The 21684-nt window shown below is 36.0% G+C and overlaps 1 protein-coding gene across 6 annotated transcripts in view; it reads right to left on the bottom strand.

The window, feature by feature from the left end:
• Positions 1–21684, bottom strand: part of STARD13 (StAR related lipid transfer domain containing 13) — a 508432-nt gene that overhangs the window by 297978 nt on the left and 188770 nt on the right. For all 6 annotated transcript variants that reach the window (XM_078070466.1, XM_078070463.1, XM_078070464.1 and 3 more), the window contains one exon: positions 2141–2174. In XM_078070466.1, the coding sequence (XP_077926592.1) occupies positions 2141–2174 (34 nt within the window). The remainder of the gene's footprint in view (positions 1–2140; positions 2175–21684) is intronic.

Raw genomic sequence — 21684 nt, 5'->3', positions numbered from 1 at the left:
CAGGAAGGAACGATCATTAAAAATTTAAATTGTGAAAATAATTTAATTTGAAAGAGGAGATTGAAAAAAAAAGAGGACAACTATAACTGAAAAAAACCAAATTTATGGACTGTTTTACATTCGCATGGAAATTTGACTTAGGCTTCAAAAATTCTCCTCTGATTTACATGTGCAGAAAAATTGTTCTCAGACATCCTTCACCAATATTTCCTACTCCCAGAGTACTTTCCATAAATATTTATGTGAGAATTGATTTGACTCTTTTCTAGTTTCTGCTGGCCTGCTTGCCTATTCAATTTTTTTTTTTTTTATTTCTGGCAAAATGAAACACTAGCTGGAGGAATGGATAAGCAGCTAAAAATGTAGTTTCTGGTCGATTGAACCCCCACTATATGATACCTGAATATTTGTAGATAAGCTCCACATCCAATCTGGTACTTCTCACCACATCAGGGCCACCAAAGCTGAACTTCCTCGTTGGGAGATTTGTTAGAAAGCTACTTGTCATTTCTAGCCAGGAGTTAACTGCGGTTTTTGTTTGTTTGTTTGTTTGTTTGTTTTACTCCCTTAACTGTAGCTTTTATATGATGGAAATTATCCTAAGTTGGATATGCTTGTGATAAAAAGAAAATAGATCAAACATATTCTAGTTATCAAATCTCCAGGGGAAACACTTTGTCTAAAACTTCAGATGCTGTTCATTTGTGTCAATCCCTCATTTGGTCATTTCTGGAAGGAAGCACATTCTTTGCTGACCTGAATGTAGTATCAACTCCTTGAATTCAGATTGGAATTTCAGCAAGAGAGATGAAACACAGAGGGTCCTACTTATGGCATAACTTACTATTGGGACACACCCACACGATCTTGAAAAAGGGCTTTGTTTATTTCCCAGTCAGGTGTTGGGTGGTTGAGGGTTCAGTACTGTTAAAGTCTCAAATATAAAAAGTGAATATATTATGTATACTTGATGCTACAAGTATTTCGCCGAATGGCAGGAGCAAATTCTGTTTGCTGGTTTTAGTGGCACAGCTGGTGGGCCCAGCTGTCTCACTAAAGACATTTTCGTTACAAAGTTCCAGCCAGTCACTTTGCCTGGTGGTCCAGTGTAAAGGTCTCCTTGCAAATCTCCCTAAGAGATAGCACAGCAGATGACTATATCCCAAAGATCCAATGCTGATATTGGTCCAATTTCAACTGAAGTTGAGATCTTGGGTTTCTGAATAATGGTTCTCCAACTTAATTAAAGAAAAAGGAGCATTCAAAAATGGAAATAATGAGGGTCACCAATACAAGTGAGGGCAGCATTGGAAGATTATAATTAGTGGCATTATTTGACAAGATTATTTCAAAAACTTTAAAAGTTTTTGAAAAAGGCTTTAAAGATATAAACTCAGAGAAAAGAAGTTTTAATTTTACATTGAACTATTCTAAAAGCATATAACCTTCAATATAAGAAGAAAAGTATAGTGGAATCACAAAGTTTTTGAAGTGGTTTCCTTCTGTATAAGCATTTAAATGACCAAATGAAGTAAGGAAAAATGAGAAGATTCAGAGTGATGTATCCACAAGGATTGCTCAAATAAAAAAACTGTTCAAATAATACAACATCTACTACACAGTTAGTAAGAAGTGGTGGTTCAGGGAGTGGTTAGCTGTTATTTTATGTAGTCATTTAAATAAGAGACTAAATAAGATGCAAAACATAATCATTTACACAGAACATTTCCAAATATGGAAGCTATACAAATAAAATTGCTACCCTTCATTATTGTCAAGAGGACTCATCTTCTAAGCAGTTGTTTCCATATAGATGCAATGTTTTATTTAGTTCCTATTAAATTTATAGTACATGTTTCAAGATAAGGATTGGTTATGGAAAGGTATTTCCTTCTGAGTAAAACCAACTTGTAAAAAGTGGAGATTAAACCCATAATATGGGCTGCATGACACCTGGTGAAAAACTAAGTGAACTGATCCAGTCTTCAAGATGTAGGACATACTCTAATTTAACATCATACTGTGACTATCGATTATTCAGCAAAACTCACGGCATGCTTAAATTTATAGTGACTGGGCAAGGCTCTTCAAACAACTTTGATAAGCAAATTGAGTAAAACATCTTTTCAAGGAGACTTACCTGCTCTCTCTTTGCTTCGTTTGTCAGAGAGCACCTGCAAAAAAAAAAAAAAAAAAAAAATCACAACTATCTTAATATCTCAAAATTACACTGTTTTCATCAAAAATAACATCATCAAGTTTGAAAAAAAAATCAGATTGTAAAATTAGGAACGAATGACCTCCAGAAATGAAAATAAAATGCCACAAGGATATTAGGATTGAATGATTTTAGACTGAATAAATTGTTTAGAATAATAAACATAATTATTTATTCACAAGGAAAATGTATTAAGTTTGTTTTTCTCTGGATTACATAAAAATTCACACTATCCTATGTCCATTTAGTAACCAGAAGACTGAAGTCTAGTTTTTGCCTTCTACTCCACTGTCCTTGTGTAACCAATAACCTCCTTAGTGCTAAAACCACTCCCTACCACACTTTCTCTCTCTGTAACACTCCCCCAGCCAAGGCAGCTGAGAACTCCTCATTTCTGAATTTATCTTTCTGGGCTTTTGTTCTCCCACACTGTCCCTGCTGTTTTTTCTATTTATCTACCTGTTCCTTCTCATTTTCTTGGTGGGCTCCTTTTTTGCTTGTGCCCTTCTTATATATTGATTTCATTTACTTTTGTTTTATTTTCTTTTGTCAGGCATTGTTCAGGGCCTTCTCTTCTCACTCTGCACTTTTCCCAGGGTGATCTCATCTACTTTTCATCCATATTCTGATAACCTCCAGATTTATACCCTCAGACCAAGTCTCTTTCCTTGAGCTCCAGGCCAATAGAGGAAACTTTTACTGGACATCTACTTGGGGACATTTCACAGATACCTCAAACTCCATGTGTCCAAAGCTCAACATTACCCACCCCCTCACATACACACCCAGCTTCACACTGATCCCTTTTCTGTGTTCCCATCTTAGTGAATGGCTTCACCATTGCTATGGACTGACTGTGTGCCCCGCCTCCCACCAAATTCATATGTTGAAGCATAATCCCCAATGTGAAAGTATTTGGAGGTAGGGCCTTTGGGAAGTATTTAGGTTTGGATGAGGTCATGGGAGTGGATCCCCCAAGATGGGAGTGGTGCCCTTAAGGGGATGAAGAGCTCAGAGCTCTCTCTCTGTCATATGAAGACACAGCAAGAGATGGTCATTTGCAAGCCAGGAAACAGGCTCTCACTAGTCCCCGAATCTGCCAGTGCCTCAATTTTAGACTTCCAGCCTCCAGATCTTGAGAAATAATGTTTGTTGTTTAAGACACATAGTCTATGGTATTTTTGTTATAGCATCCTGAACTGACTAAAACAACCACCTACTCGGTTGCTCAAACCAGAAACGCAAAGATCATCCTTGACTCTTTCCTGTCCTTCTAGTTAAATTGTTGATGCCTACTCCCAAATCTTGCCTAAATCCATCTACTTCTTTTCATTCCTACTTCCACCTCTGAGCAACATTCAGGTCTTGCTTAGATAACTATAATAGCTTCCTAACTTCTAGCCGGATTCTAGTCTTATTCCCCTCCAAACTATTCACACCCAGTGTGATCTTTCCAAAATACAATTTCATCATGTCACTCTTCGTGAAACCGTTCCCCATTATCCTAAGAATAAATACAGTTTAGATCATATGCTTAAGATCATATGCTTAGCAATCAGAAAGACAGTGACTAGCTGCATGACCTTCAGAAAGTTACCAAATTTCTCTGAACCTCACTTCCTTGTCAGTCAATGGGGTTGCTTTAAGGAGTAAGTAAAATAATTCATGTGATGTGCTGAGCAGCAAGTGTGGTATAGAAGAGACATATGATGAACATTTGTTGATTTTTCTGAAGGAAATTCTGAAAAACAGAGACTGAAATTTTACTAACTTTTTCAAAGCATCAAGTACATGATACTCAACAGGAGTCAGGGATGAAGGAGGCAAAATACTGATGCAGTTAAAGCTTTGTCCTTGATACCTCAGTTCCTACCCACCCCATTTTTTATTCTCTCTCTTTTTCTCACCCTTTTCTATGCCCCTGCTCATACTTATCCTGGGTAAAACAAGTCCACAAAAGAGTTGGTGACTGGCAATAAGAAGAGTCACTTTTCCCAAGGATCTTTGCTTATTTTAAAGGGTAACATCTGACAACAAACACCAAGTACTGAACCTCTAATGGTAAAACTTCAGATGCTGTGAGACTGAGGAGGAAAAGCTCTCTCCACACATCACAGGGAAAATCAAGTAGGTGACTACTTGCTGCTCTAGAAAGAACCCAACCTGACTGCAGATGGTAGTATAGATTTATTTATTTATTTATTTATTTATTTATTTATTTCGTAGTAGTATAGCACATTTAAATGGTTCTGACTTGGTCTGGAAGCAAATTTATTTAATGACTATTTGACTTAGAATAGCAAGTAGAATAAAATTAGAAAGTAAAATAACTTATATTAAGTTATCTTCTAAATAGCACAATAATGTTTCAATCATCACACAAAGAAATAATCCAGTAGAATTCAAGCTCAACTGTTTAAAAATTCTCATTTATGAGCAATTACTACAGAGAAATTTCAGCCTGAGGGCTTAAAAAGAAAACAAAACCTATTAAATAGGCCTTCTCAGCCACTCCTTGAGATTGAGTGCTAACATAGCTACTCATATGTTAATAAGAAATAATCCTTCACAGAAGAACTGAAAGATTACCTGATTCCAAAATAAATCAATGCAACCCAGGTGAAATTGGGATTCCCAGATAAAACAGACTATTTGACAAGAGTTTGGTTAAATATTATTTAGTTCTAAATATAGAATGTTACATTAAAGGATATATAGAATTTGAATTTGATAAATATATAAATTGACATGGAAATATGAAAAATATTAATGTTGAGTGTCATGATGAGAAAAAATGTAGAAATTAAATGCCTGAAATTAACACAACAAAAATTAGTGCTCTTGAAAACTGAATATATTTGGAAAATATTATTGAAGTTCAAAGATTTTAGAGATATTTTAAAATGAACCCCTAACACAATAACCATTTAAATAGTACATGAAAAGTTAGAAGCAGAGGTAGGGACATTCATTTCCCAGGAAAACTGATGTGGCAAAGAATAAATAAATAAATAAATATATATTTATTATTAATTATAGATATTTATTTATATGTATTTTCTATAATATGTCAGTTCTAAACATTCATAAATGTGATGGTGAAGATATATTTCCTTATAGATATACAGCAATATTTTAGCATAATAATTTTCATTAAAAATCCCTAGATACCAGGGGCTTGAAGGAGGAGGAAATGGGAAGCTATTGTTTAATGGGTACAGAGTTTCAGTTTTGCAAAATGAAAACAGTTCTGGTGAGGGTTGCATGGCTATGTGAATGTACTTATGCCACTAAAGTGTACACTTAAAATGGTTAAGACAATAAATTTTATGTTACGCATATTTTTCGACAATTAAAAAAGACACATAAAAATCTCTAGGTGCATATATTCTATTGTAACTCAAACCTCTCTGTTTGGAAACCCAAATGATAGGGTAGAAGCATTTTAGACCCTAGCAATATATCACATTGATAGAATATCTCTAAGAACTACAATGTGACTTATGGGCAGATAATAAAGGAAATGATATTAACTTGGAGATAATTATTTATACTCCCCTAAAGTTACCATTAGTTTATAGTCAGCTTCAGAAACATAAGAAAGAAGGGTGCACTTTGGAGCAGAATGTGGGATGTCATTCACTGATGCCAGGTTAGTTAGATTAAATGTGTCTAGACCACCAATGGGTTTTTTCTCTGAATGTTTTATTCAACAAATAGTTGTTGAGTGCTTTGTCAATATACAGAAACACACATCTCTAGCATTACGCTGGGTGCTTGATAATCTCTGTTGTATACATGGCTGGGGGAAGGTAAATCATCAAAGCTGCAGATTAGGAACTCTAGAACTGTTAGAATTATCTCATGGATAAGTCATAGTAAATTCCTTTGAATTAAAGAGTCTTTTGCTTCATTTGGTGAGATCTCCCAGAAGGTATTAAGTTTTTAATACCTCTAAAGCCATAGTAATTATAAATCCATGTTCACACAGTCTAAGAATAACAACATTTTAGGAATTATGATATGGCTGGATTTAAAATGCAATTGATTTGGGCGCCTGGATGGCTCAGTCGTTAAGCGTCTGCCTTCGGCTCAGGTCATGATCCCAGGGTCCTGGGATCGAGTCCCACATCGGGCTCCCTGTTCGGCGGGAGGCCTGCTTCTCCCTCTCCCACTCCCCCTGCTTGTGTTCCTGCTCTCGCTGTCTCTCTCTCTATCAAATAAATAAATAAAATCTTAAAAAAAAAAAAATGCAATTGATTTTTGGAACAAATTTACCCAGACATGTATCCCTTGCCCACATAGACAAATACGCAGATTAAATGAACAGAACAATACCAGAAAACCATAAAAATATCCAGATAATTTTTATTGGGAGGCTATAGTCCTTGGGGCACATGATGATCAATCAAGTCAATAAATACATTAACTACTACTGTCCAAGTGAAATCTGAAAGTTATTTCAACACCTGCTGCTCCTGAAACACAAAGGGCACATTTGTTCCTAATGCCCTCATTGTAAACCTTCAAAACCCAAAGCAGCAGATAAAATACCAAAGTAAATAAACTCTTAGGTAAACATGTAAGCCATTTTACTATTTGCTCTTTACTTTGTCCAGAATACACCTGCTGGTTTCAAACTCAATAAGTTATATTCAGAGGTGACCCTGATTTAAACATCACAGAAAAATGTCTAAGTAGCAATGATTAATCACCAGATCACCACTAGAAAGTTGGTTCCCTTGGACAAATATAAGGGATGTGAGTATTACACACTGACTTTGGCCTAAATAATTTAAGGCTGACTGACACTGGTAGGTGAATTTATCTCTCAAAAAAACTTTTTCTAATCCTCATGTTTACCTAAGAGGTCATATACAAACTATATATAAAAATGAAAGAGAAAAGAAAATATGCAAAGCATTAAAATCTGCAATTCCAGAGTCATTTTTAAGGAGCCTTGCTTAGAGAGAGGTTCAACCAAAGTATCAGTTCATGAAGAAAAAAAAATGAAAATATAATGTTCCTTTATCACCATGCTAACCTCTCAATATTGACTTTAAATTTGAATTCAAAATATTCCAAGCATGGCCTTGTAGAGAAGTTTCCAAAACTTTTTATTTTGAAAAATTCTATATACTGTTTCCTACCTAATTCTCAAAGCTATTTCTTCTCTGACTCAGGTTGAGAAAAAACTGAAGTGACTCTTAGTTGGTGGGGTATGTGGAGAAACAGAAGTTAATAGATTTCCTCACAATTACCTATGCAATGAAAGCCAAAGAAAAGGCCACTAAAAAGGATAGGGAGAATACACAAGTTTAGGTCTACTCTTTATTTTTATTTGATTTTCCTTGATTTCCTCTAGACCTGAGATACATAAAGTAATGCTTATTTCAGTGCATACAAAAATCTCAATAAATCTTAAACATAACAGCCAAGTGAAAATCTACTTTTGCAGATTTAAAAACATTTTGGTTCAACCCATGATGTATAAATCTTTCTACTTCTAAATTTAAATTTTGGTGTATATATATTAGTATTCATGTATTTGAATAGATCGAGTAAGTAATACATAATTTTAGATGTTTAATCTAAATGCAAAAAAAAAAAAAAACAGTCTTTACTAGCCCAGTGAGTCTAAAATGATGTTATTTAATAAACCATGGCATTTTAATAAGCATTCTTGACATCTGGTGTTAATAAAAAGGATTTTATATTTTACAGTTAACATTTAAAGAAAAAACATGACTGCAGTTTTGCTATTTATCGCAGACCACAGATGGCATAGGCCACATTTGGGTGGCTTCATTTCCTTCTTGATTAGTTTATATAAAGAGGCCACTTGTTTTCTCTCTTTCTGTGTATGTTTTGTATAAGATTTGGACCAAGTCCCAGAAATGAATAAATGAAGGAGGAAAGGAATGCATCAAATAAAAATTAAGTTTCTTAATAACAAAACTGATTATAGAATTTTCCTGGATTCAGTTTAGTTAATAAAGTTCACTTTAAACAATGATCCAAGGAATTTTGCATCTGGATAAATATTTGAAGTAAGTTTTCCAGAACTGAAAAAAAAAACCAACCAAGGACCTAAAATGTTCCATCTTGTGTATAACCAGTCTCGCTAGGCAAAGTTGACCAATCCTTCGATTCATGGCAGGTTTTGCTAGGAGCCTGTATGAAAGCAACAGCTGAGCATGAGGCTACTGAGACAACTAGACTGGCATGGAGACCTCCCGATGCTCTTCTTGTCTCTGGACAACGAACCAAAAATATGGATCTTCTTGTCCTGCTTGCTCAGACTTCCTGTGTCCTTCCCTTTAGCTTCTGTACTGAGTGTCCTGTTCCAACTTGGACATTGGACTTGGACTGTCCCCACATTGATCCCAACATACCAGCTCTTTACCCTTTCCTCTAGAAGATGTCACTACTTATCTGGGAACATCAATGCAATACAATAAAGTATGTATCCTATGAGTTTTCATTAAATTTTGTTAGAAGAATTGAAAACTAATGACTATACTTACACAAGCATTTACCAGGTAGTAATAACATATTATGTTGTGAGTAATAATATTATGTTATGAGACACTCAAAGTAAAACAACAAAACTCTGAATGCAAAGCCAATGAATTAATCCGTCAGAAATGGAGAAATGGGAGTATGAATTAATTAACTCAAAAACAAACATTTTTTTCTCCTTATTTAGTTTGGAATTATTTAATAATCATAAAAAGTGTTTGGTTTCATGATTTAAACACAGATTTCCTAGCCAAGTAATATCATAGGCCCAGTGAGAAATACTTTGAGTGTGTTGGCCTGGCTATCTAGCTTTACAAGAGGGCTGATTCACCTTAAGACAATTTGTGGGTGAGTAAAACACTCCAGAGTTTGATCTTCTAGAAGAAGATATAAGACATACACATGTAAGCCAACTAGAAAGCTATTCTGTGAAGAATTAGTTACAATACAGAATTAACTAGCTTAGATAAGTACAGTTTAACATTTAAAGTTAAAAGTTAAATGTTAAAGTTAACATTTAACACCTTAACATTAGTAGTGAAAAGACTTTCACTACTTTTGGGTAATGTTGTTGGAAATCCAGCTGGACTAGGATGAAACTATATTCTCAACTTGAATGAGATCCTAGTCTACAGCAGAAGACAGCCCCATAATGACAAGACTGCTATCCTATGGAATAAGCACACCAATATAGATGTATGCAAGGCATAATGGTTGTATAGAGAAAGGTGCAGGGGACCTCATGAAAAGAATCAAAGGAGGTTCATATAGAGAGTAGTATTTAAGATGGCTCTTAAAGAATAATCTCACTGGGAAAAACAAGAGGGAGAGAGGAATTCCAGAGAGAAGGAAGAACATATACAATGGAAGGTGGCAGAGGAGAGCATGAGTGTTCAGGGAAATGCAAGTTCTCTGAGATTGCTGTACATCGTTATAGGGAAGAGTATAAAGCGACAGATTAGAAAGATAGGAATGGGCTAGATAATAAGAGTTTTTTATACTACAGTAAGGAGTTGGGAATGACTTCTATGGGTGATATTGACTCCAAAAGAGTTGACTGTATAATGATAAATCTGGAAGCAGCATGAAAAGATGAGCTGGGGGAAGAAGAGATGGGCACAAATCAGGGGATTGTTATAGTAGCTCAAGACCAAGTGAAATAAAAGGACCTAAACTAGACTATGTATGAAGACATGGTAGTCATGAATCATAGTTAGGAGGGGATCAAGAGCAGGGAGAGAGAGGGAGGGAGAGAGGCATCTTGGATGGTTTTCAGGTTTTGCCTTGGGCGACCTGGTCCATTGAGGTGTCACATTGATGAAGATGAGCAAATTGTGAGTACTGGAAAATTAAGACCTGCCTTTCTCTATTTCTTTTAAGGCATTATGGTATATTACATAGAGCTGGGTTTAGGGGCGCCTGGGTGGCTCAGTTGGTTGGGCATCCAACTCTTGATTTCAGCTCAGGTCATGATCTTAGGGTCGTGGAATCAAGCCCCGCATCTGTCTCTATGCTGAGCATGGTGCTTGCTTCGGATTCTCTCTCTCCCTCTCCCTTTGCTCCTCCCCACTTTGCCCCTCCCCACTTTGCCCCCTCCCCCCATGCTCTCTCTCTCGAAAGAAAGAAAGAAAGAAAGAAAGAAAGAAAGAAAGAAAGAAAAGAAAGAAAAGAAAGAAAGAAAAGAAAGAAAGAAAAATAAATTTCTCATGGGTTTATGAGTTGGACACATTGGATTTGAGACTTGAATCCAACTCTTGCTAGTTACATAGACTTAGGCAAATTTTCTCACTTTTCTGAGACGTAGTTTCCTTACATGTAAAATGGAAATAGTAATACAGATTTCATAGGAATGTAAAGATTAAATTAAAAAAATTGTGTACCATCTTTCATCCATAGTATCTAGGACAATATTGGGCACATTATGTGCTTAATCTATGCATTCTAAATAAACAAGTAACATGGAACACTTGTGTGTATCTACACAAAAATATCTTTCTCTCCAACTATTATATTGTTTCATCTCTAACTTTAAAAATAGTGCCCACCATTAAAGAAGTTATGGAAAAAAGTCATTCTATCACACCTCAATTCTGTCCTTTAGTAATCATAACCCCACCTTACTTTTAGGTGTGCATAAGTAAGAAATAAAAATCAAGAGTTTGGTTTAGCTGTTACCACATGGCCAGCCTCCTTGGGCAACCCCGGGGTTTGATTGCTTCATGGGCCTATTTGCCTTGGCTTTCAAGATTATTTTTATAGACCAGTACTGCCAGCTTTTAAGATTATTCAGAATTATGGTGGCATAATTTATTTAATGCTTCATTTTCTTTATAAGAGTGGTTTTCTGGTTTCAAAAAACAAAACATCTCATAAGCCTGATGACTTAGGCCCTGACATGTTCAGCTTAATATAGGCCAATGGAGAAGAATTGGGTCACCACGTTCTGGACACAGCCCTGGAAAATGTCAGAAGTTGGATGGTCTGCTCTTCTGTCCGGCCCCAGCTCAAATAACTTCCTGAATAAATCCTAAGTGTTTTAAAAAATAAAAATGACTCTTAAGAACATGTTTTCTTCTGGGTATGGAAAAAACACTGATGATTTTGGCTCTTCTGGAGCACGCTTTTCATTCTGAATTTGAAAGCCACAGAAAATGCAATAGTTTAATAAAATGCCAATAAGAGATGAAATATAGGAGAAATAATACAGTATCACTACTTTTGTTTGTGTTAATGGAGGTCTGGGACTTTAAAATTATTATTTACCAAAATATAAATTAACATCATCTTTAGGCAAAAACACTTGTATAAATGCTTTGCTACATGCTACCATGGAAGGAGAGGAGAGGAGAGGAGAGGAGAGGAGAGGAGAGGAGAGGAGAGGAGAGGAGAGGGGAGGAGAGGGGAGGGGAGGGGAGGGGAGGGGAGAGGAGAGAGGAGAGGAGAGGAGAGGAGAGGAAAGGAAAGGCTAAAAAAAAAAAAAAAAGTGGGGGAGGTGGGATTTTTGGCTCTGCCTTTTGTCGAAAAAATGGCCTGAATTCTTGTTTCTCTGTTCCTGAATCCTTGACGTTAAGGTGTTGATGAGTAGTGAAAAGGATAAAAGGAACATATCAGGAAGAAGAAACTTAAAAGGCAAGGCTGATGATTTGATGATATGAAACCCACAAGCTAAATAGTCCTTGAACAACTGAAAGATGCTCTTTTTTTTCCTTGTGTTTAATTAATGCCTCTTCTCCTAACTCAAAGGGGTCCCTAACTTGTGGTAGTTACAAAAATGCACTACTCTGATCTTCTGCTCAGGGAGCTGTTGCCCCCCTGGAACTACCACCCATTTAGTGCTGAGGCTGTACTTCCCAAATGCTGTTCTCACCCAGTGAATAAACTTGGTAGGGGTATTGATATAGGCTCTTTCCAGCCAGAGACAGGACAGTCTCTGTAGATGACTTTGCTACAGGATTTCCCATTGGTCTGGCCAAACCTTTCTCAGAAGTGCACTGCGATCCTCCTTCCCTTTCCCCTCCCACAGGTGTCAGACCCCCAATATTGTATGGATGCTCTTCCCACCTTTCCCTGCTCTCTTTCTCAATAAATCCCTTGCATGTCTAATCCTACTTGTTATTTGCCTCTTGGCAGACATAAACTAAAACATTCATCTACTATTCTGTTCTTGTTTAATGGTCATAAGCAGGTATTTACAAACAGAAAAGCTGATGCAAAGAAAGATTTAATAAACTGCCAAAGAGGATACTATAACTCAGTGACCTGAGGCTCCTGATCCCCACAATCATTCATTTAACAAATATTTATTGAATGCCTCCTATATGCCTGGTTCTGGACCTTATCTTAAGAATAAAGAGCACCTCTTTGAGTGGCATGCTCAGATTTATGATATAATAACATCACCTGCTGCAAAGTGGGGAATGAACGGAAGGGGAGCAAGGCCAAATGGGAGGGGCCAGTTTGGAGACTGGTGCAATCACCAAGGAAGAGATGATGGTGGCATGTGTGAGAATAGCCCCAGTGTAGATAGGAGAGGTGGGGAAATATTTCACAGGGAAAACTGAGATTCGTGATTCAGCAGATATTTATCCTGGACCAAGCCCTGGGCTATGCTCTGGGAAGACAGAGAACAAAAGACACGTTCCCAATTGCCCAGAAGCATTTGGTTGGCTTCTGTTCAAAGATGTCTGTGTAAAGGATCTTTTACTCTACTCCCTTAAAGGCCAGAGATATAATGGAAAACAGAAGAAAAAAACCCAAACCCTCCACCCCAATAAAACAAGAAAATGGCCATAAGCCTAAACCACAGACTATGAAACACAGAAGTCAATTACAGTGGAAAGCGCTGCCAAAACAAGGGTGCTGAGAGCAGCCCAAAACCTCAGACTCCGAACAGGATGCAGACTTCTCTGAAAATAAGTGTCACAATAGTGTAAGGTCTAGCCAATGATCCTTTGATTAGAACAACCAGTACTAGGAGAGTTGGAGAGAGGCAGGGAGTGCTCTTGCGTGCAGTGCCCTATCATGGAAGGAAGGCAGGAGAGGTGGGCTCAGGACACACAGGCTAACGTGCCATATTACCTTCTACACCCAGAGGTAAGTGAGGGTGAGGGACAGAGGGGAATAACCAATTATCAGATCTGAACACAAAGGCTTGTGACTCACTGGGCTTCATTCTGCATCAATCTTCCCTTTAGCACAGGGACTGCAACTAGTACCTGCCGGTCAAATCCAGCCATTGCTTGTTTTTGTTCTACCATGACCTGAGAATGGTTTTTACATTTTTAAGTGGTTAAAAAAAAATCAGATGAATAATAATATTTTGTGACACAAGAAAATTATATGAAATCCAAATTTCAGCATCCATGAATAAAGTTTTATAGGAACACAACCATGTTTATCTGTTTACATCTTTTCTATGGCTGCTTTCAGGCTATTTACTAGTCTACCAGAACTTTCATAACAAAATATCACAGATTGGGCAGCTTAAACAACAGAAATTTGTTTTCTCACAGTTCTGGAGGCTAAACATTTAAGATCGAGGTGTTGGCAGAGTTGGTTTCTCTTAAGGCCTCTCTCCTAGGCTCACAGATCATCTTCTCACTCTATCCTCACATAGTCTTTTCCCTGTGCATGCACATCCCTGGTGTCTCTTCCTCTTCTTTTAAGGACACCAGTCTTATTAGATTAGGGCCTCACCTTTATGACCTCACTTAATCTTAATTTCCTCCCTAAAGGCCCTATCTCCGAATACAGCCACAGTGGGGGTTAGGATTTCAATCTATGAACTTTAAGGGGACACAATTCAGTCCATAACCAGCTACAACAGCCAAGTTGAATAGTTACGAGAGAAACTGTATGTCCTGCAAAGCCTAAGACATTTACTATCTGGCCCTTCACTGAAGAAGTTCGCCAAGAATATCCAAAAAATGAGAGGAGATTTTCCACCAGGGCAAATAAAATAACAGATTCAGTAGCAGAGTATTTATTATAAGATAGCAGAGTCATCAGTTCATCCTTCACCTCAGTCCTAGCCTTATATTATTCATTGAAATCAGTATGTCATATTCAAATATGAATAACAATCACAGAAGAACCATCGAGGGACATTTACAAAGAAAGTGAGAAAAAAAGTATATGTGGAGAGGTGGATTTTGGAGTAGGGCGGTGAGAACACAAGCAAACATGCACCTCAAAATGAATTACACAAAGTATTCAATAAAAATTCACAATGATAGTTCTCCATCATTTCAAAGAAATTATAGACCACATGATCTCTCTTCAAAAGTTTTTAAGCTAAAAAAAGAAATATACCTATTAAAACAATGTATTATAAAACTACTTAAAAGTCAGCCAGCAAAGCCTAAGATTGAAATAGAAGAGAAACAGAATAATGTTGCCAACATGAAAATTACATCTGAAGGCACAAAACTAAAAGATAAGTTTAGACAGAAAACACAGCCAATACTTAGGCTTGAAGAATCTGATGAGGTGACAAATGACTATGTAAAGAATATGAGGATAAATATGGAAGAAAAAGAAAAGTCTAACATACATAGAATTGGTGTTCTGGAGAAGAGAACAACAATAAGGACACAACGAGTAATCAAACAGTAGCGGAAAAGTTTTCTGATATAAAAGAAAACTTAAGTTTGTTGCTTGATAGGATACACTGTACTCCGGAAAATCTGCAATGTCACACACCAGTGAACTGACTGATATCGCCCCTTACATGAATCATATAGGCATCTGGATGGAAACACTCAAGCCAAAAAGCAGTGAACATTTGTTTACAAAGGTCTTAGGAAAGTAAAATGTGACCCCAAATGCCTGATCAACTTGTTCTATAAGTATAAAAATGACAGATAGGATTGCAAGAGTTCAAGTAACATCCAATGTACCTCCTTGAAAAATACAAATTGCTAAAGACTACCAAGAGGAAGTGAAGTGAAAAATTATCAGAGATGGAGAAACCATGAGACTAGGACGGGTAGTGAACACTGAATCCATTTAAATACAGAATCAAGGTATTTACACAGTCTTACATAGTTTTAGTTTTATAACTATAATTCACTCAGGTTTTTATTCTGGCAATGTCAAAATAATAATATAAAAACATAATTCAAAAAGTGTGGGGAATGGCATAGAAGGTAAGATACAAATGTGCTGATTTCCTTATCTTTTATAACAAGTGTTAACAGATATTATTTAAAGTTGAAATATGTAGTTTACCAAAGCATAACAAACCCAATCACTTAATGGTTTTCATATTTTCTGTTAACTTTAAGGAATCTTTATGATCTGCTTTCTCATGTGTACAGAAACTTTTAAGTTCAGCAACTCTGCTAGTCTCACTGGATTCATTTCTTACCATCAAATAAAATTGAAATATAAAAAAATTATGATGATGATTACATGTAGATTTGGCAAGGCTGTTGCTAACACAAACAGAACTTTTCTGTGAATTAGAAAAAGGCAACATCTGTTGAAGAAAAAATTACACATACACAGAGAATTCCTCTGGGTGGTTGAATTACAAAAGGCCCACCTTCCTCCTGATAAATGACCCCAGAATTTCAGACCCTCTTCACTCCCTTGGAAGGGTTCCTCTGAGCAAGGAACAACCTGCACAACATGTTTATTATTATTATTATTTTTTAATCTTGTGACTTTTTCATTTTTCAGCTTTGTTGAGGCGTAAGTGACATAGAATAAACTGCACAGATGTAATTTAGTGTATACTTTGATAAATTTTGACAATATGCATATACCCATGAAGCCATCATCACAACCAAATAATTAACATATCTACCTTCCAAAACTTCCCTTGTGCCCTTTTGTAATCACCTCTCACACTCTTTCTTGTCTCCTACCTCCAGTCCCCAGACAACCTATGATTGGCCTTCTCTCACTGTAGATTAGTCTGTATTCTTAAGAATTTTATATAAATGGAATCACACAGTATCTATTTTTTTCTGGTTTCTTTCACTTAGTAGAATGTGTTTGAGATTCATCCATATTGTTTATGTATCAAGAGTTTGTTCGTTTTTATTGTTGAGGATTCATTCCATCATATAGAGATATCACAATTTGTCTATCCATTTGTCCATGATGGACACTTAGGTAGTTTCCAGTTTTTGGCACTGCAAATAAAGCTGCTATGGATATTCATTTATAATTCATCTTATTGATATTCTCTTTTTCTCATGGAAGTGGAATGATGGAATCATATGATAGGTATATATTTAACTTTTTAAGAACTGCCAACCTGTTTTCCAAAGTGTTGTACCATTTTACATCCCCACCAACAGTACAGAAGAGCTCCAGTTACTCCACATCCTTGTCAACACATGGCATAGTCAATCTCTTTAATTTTAGCCATTCTAATGGTTTTAATTTTTTGAGGTTTTAATCTGCATTTCCCTAATAATTAATGAAGAAGAGTCTCATTTCCATGTGCTTATTTGCCATCTCTATACTTACTTTGATGAAGTATCTTTCAAATTATTTGTCTATTTTTAAAAAATATTTTATTTATTTATTTGAGAGAAAGAGCACAGCAGGGGGAGCAGCAGAGGGAGAGGGAGAAGCAGACTCCCTGCTGAGCAGGGAGCCTGAGGTGGGGCTCCATCCCAGGACCCTGAGATCATGACCCGAGCTGAAGGCAGGCACTTAACTGACTGAGCCACCCAGGCACCCCTTATTTTTCCATTTTTAGAAGGTTAATTATATTCTCATTATTGCATTTTTAGAGTTATTTATATATTGTAGATACAAGTCCTTTATCAGATAAATGATTTGTGAAAATTTTCTTCCAGTCTATGGTTCGCTTCTTCATTCTTTTAGTGAGTCTTCTGAAGAGCAAAAGTTCTTAATGCTGAAAATGTCCAATTTATCAGTTTTCTTCTATGGTTTACTTTTGGTGTCATATCTAAGAAATCTTTACCTAAACCAAGGTCATAAAGATGTCTCCTGTATTTTATTCTATAAGTTTTATAGTTTTAGATTTTCCATTTGTCTATGATCCCTTCTGAGATAATTTTTGTATGTGGTGAGAGGTACAGGCAAATATTCGTTTTTTGCATATGGACATCTAATTGTCTCAATACTCTTTGCTGAAAAGACCATCTTTTCTTTATTGAATTGCCTTTGCCTCTTGGTCTGCCTACTTTTGCATTACTTAAATTCAGTGGTGGCATTTTATCTCCTTAGTTGGTTTTTTTGTTGTTGTTGTCATCTTGATTGCACTCTTAGTTCTTGCTCTAGGGTTTACAGTTTTCATCTTTGACTTACCAGTCTATTTCAAGTAATATCATACCACTTTATGTACTACATAAAACTTACAAGACTATACTTCCATTATCCCTCTCTTTTTGGACTATTATTTTCAGACATTTTACCTCTGTATCTGTTACAAACCTTCAAATACATTGCTGTGGTATCTGCTTTACACTCAATTGTTTTAAAGAGATCAAAAACATTTTCATTTGCATCTACCCACTATTTGTCATTTCTGGTACTCTTCATTCCTTTGTGTAGATTCAGATTTCCATTCAGGATGATTTTCTTTTAGCCTGATGGACTTTTCTTAATATTTCTTGTAGTGCAGGTCTGCTGGTGATGTATACTTTGATTTTTTTAATGCATAACACAGTCATTATTTTACCCTTATTTTTTGAAGATATTTTTTCTGGGTATAGAATTCTAATTTGACTGTTTTTCTTTCAGTACTTAAACAGTGCTCCATTGGCTTGCATTGTTTCCAAACAGAAATCTGAGGTCATTCTTATCTTTGTTCCTCTGTATGGAATGTGTCTTTTTCTTTTCCTCTGGCAGCTTTTAAGATTATCTCTTTAGCATTTGTTTTAAGTAATTTCATTATGATGTGCCTTAGTGTAGTTTTCAAATTTCTTATGCTTGGAGTTCATTGAAGATCCTGGTTCTATTGGTTTGAAGTTTTTGTCAAATTTAGAAGAATTGGGCTATTATTTCTTCAAATATTTTTTTTCTGTTTCCTCTTTCTCCTTTCAGAACTCTAATACCTGTATATGTGGCTGCTTGAAGTCACCCTATAGCCAACTGATTTTTTAAAATAGATTGTATTTTTTAATGCAGTTTTAGGTTTACAGCAAAGTTGAGTATAAGGTACAGAGAGAGTTCCCATATCACACATACACACACATACAATTTTTCCCACTTTCAACATCCCCCACTGAAGTGGTACAATCATTATAACTGATGAACCTACACTGACATATTGTTATCACCCAAAGTCCATAGTTTACATTAGAGTTCACTCCTGGTGTTATACATCCCATGGGTTTAGACCAATCTGTGACATGTATCTACCATTATAGAGTTATACAGAGTTTCACTGCCCTGAAAATCCTCGGTGCTCTGACTATTCATCTCTCTCTCCCCTCTAACTTCTGGTAACCACTGATCTTTCACTGCCTCCACAGTTTTGCCTTTTCCAGAATGTCATATAGTTGTAACCAAGCAGCATGTAGCTTTTTCAGATTGACTTCTTTCACCTAGAAATATGCATTCAAGTTTCTCCCAGTTTTTTCACGGCTCAATAACTCATTTCTTTTCAGCAATGAATAATATTCCATTGTCTAGATGTATCACAGTTTATCTATTAATCTATTTTTACATCTTGGTTGTTTCCAAGTTTTGATAATTATGAATAATACAAATTACAATTACAATATAAATCATAATAATTATGAATAATATAAACATTATAAATAAATTTTTTAAACATTCATGTGTAGGTTTTGAATTCTATGAGTTTTTAACTCTTTTGGATAAATACCAAGAAGCACAATTGCTGGATCATAAGGTAAAAGTATGATTAATATTTTAAGAAACTTCCAAACTGCCTTCCAAAGTGGCTGCACCATTTTGCATTTCCAGCAGTGAGTGAGAGTTTCTATTACTCCACATCCTCATCAGCATTTGCTGTGTCAAGTGTTCTGGATTTTGACCATTCCAGTAGGTGTGTAATGATATCTCAGTGCTGTTTTCATTTGCATTTTCTTGATGATGTATGATGTGCAGCATCTTTTCATGTTTATTTACCATCCAGATATCTTCTTTGGTGAGGTGTGCTTTTTCTTTCCCCCAAACTCTTTTTTCTCTGTGTGTTTCATTTTGGATAGTTTTTATGTCTTCACTTTCACTCACTGATCTTTTCCTCTGTAGTGTCTCAACTGCTGTAAGTCTTATGCAATGCATTTTTTTTTTTTTTTACCTCATTCATTACTAGAAGTTCACTTTGGATATCTTTTTGTATCTTTTATGTCTCTACTTAACATGCTTAATCTTCTAGCTTCTTGAACATATGCAATGTGATTATAACAGATGTTTTAATGTCCTTGTCTAAGAATTCTATCATCTGTGGCATTTCTGGCCTGTTTCTATTAATTAATCCTTCTCCTCATTATGGGTCATATTTGCCTGCTTCTTTGCATTCCTGGTAATTTTTAGTTGAATGTCAGTCTTTGTGAGTTTTTCCCTGTTGGGCACTGAATATTTTTATATTCTTATAAATATTCTTTAACTTTGTTCTGGGATGCGGTTAGGTTGGTTGGAGACAATTTAATCCTTCCAAGGCTTGCTTTTAACTGAAATCAGAGCAGCCTTTATTCTCAGGCTCATTTTTCCCAATTATTTAAGCAATTTCCTTTGAGTTCACTACCCAATGTCCCTGTGAATTGCAAAGATTTTTTTAACTGGGTGAAGAGAACACAAACTATTCTCAGCCCTGGGTAAACTCTGGGATTGCTACCTCTGATCTTTTCTGGTGGTTCTTTCCCTGGCCTTGGGTAATTTCTTCATCAGCATGTGCTGATCAGTACTCAGCTGCAGATTTAAGGCTTGGGAAACCCTCTACAGCCACCCCTGTCCCACCCAGGGCTCTCCCTCTCTGTGAAGTTCTTCCTCCCGTGCTCTCCCTTGGATTCTAACTATTCTGGTCTTCCTATGGCCCAACACTGTCTCCTCAAGTCAGGGAGACCATCAGGCTCTGTCTGGATTCCCCCTCCCTACACTGCAGCCTAGAAAGTTTCTTCAGGAAGTAAGCTGGAGCAATCGTCAGGCTCCACTTGTTGATTTCCCCTTTTCTAGGGTTGACTGTCCTGTACTGCCAGATATCCAATGTCTGAAAACCACTCTCATACATTTCATCTGTTTTGGGGTTTTTTGTTTTTGTTTTTGTTGTTGTTGTTGTTATTTAAAGTGGGAAGGTATATCCAGCTCCCATTATTCTATCTTAGCTGAAAGTAGAAGTATCAAATGTGTTTTTGTAAAATTATTTTTTTCCTATCTATTTATCTGTCAAGAAGTTTATGGGATGAAGGTCAACAGTATTAATGAAGGTTGTTTCTGGATCATGGGATTAGGGTGATATTGTAGTTCCTTCTTTGTGCTTTTCTGTATTTCTTAAATTTTTAAAATTGACAGTGTATCACTTTTATTTTTAAAAAATAACCTATGGCTCATTTCTCCAATAGAGCATTTACTAACCCAAATTAAAAAATAAAAATCATTAACATTTATTTTTTTCTAGATTTCTAAAGCATCATGCAGAATCAACTAAAAAAAGGCAAACAAAGAAGAGCAATATCTTTTTTGCACTAAACTCAAATTGCCAGTTCTATACTTTAAAACTATATTATCTAACCTGAAATTCTGGCAATTTGAAGCCTGCTTAAAAATCTAACTATGTGTGATAGAGGTACAATAGCATGCTCTCAGCAATAAAAAGGAATAAATTATCAATGCATGTAGCAACGACGATGAATCTCAAAACAATTAGGTTGAGGGTCAGAAACCAGACAAAAAGCACATATTAAATAATTTCATAGTTGTAAAATTCTAGAAAATCCAAACTAGCTACTATAACAGAAAGCAGGTCAGTAGTTTCATGAGGACGACAGTAATGAAGGAAATTACCAAGGGGCAAGAAAACCTTTGGGATGGATATGGTCATTATCTTGGTTATGATGAGGGTGTCCTGGGTTCATACATATGTTAAGGCTTATCAAGTTGTACACTATAAATATGTGCAATTTATTGTGTGTTAATTACATGTCAATAAGGCTGATTAAAAAACGCTGATTTTAAAATTGAAAAAAAAAATCCTGTGACGTACATCTCTTGTAAATTCATAGAGAGGAAATAAAGGATATATCAAGGACCTGCTCAGTGCTAGAGTATTAAGTGCCAGTACTAGGATTTGTCATCCAATCCCCATCAACCATGTGAGGCAGGCATTATTATTTCCACATTTTACAAATGAGGAAACCCAGACTCAGTGAAATTAAAGGTCCCTCAGTGAGGACCCTGAAATTTGAACTAAGTCTTTTTTTTTTTTTTTTAAGATTTATTTATTTATTTTAGAGAGAGAGAGAGAGCATGCTCATGGGGGGGAGGGGAAGGAG

Source organism: Halichoerus grypus, chromosome 4 (genome assembly GCF_964656455.1).
Source record: "Halichoerus grypus chromosome 4, mHalGry1.hap1.1, whole genome shotgun sequence".
Lineage (NCBI taxonomy): Eukaryota > Metazoa > Chordata > Mammalia > Carnivora > Phocidae > Halichoerus > Halichoerus grypus.
Note: the sequence above shows the minus strand (reverse complement) of the source record. Positions and strands in the feature narration are given on the sequence as shown.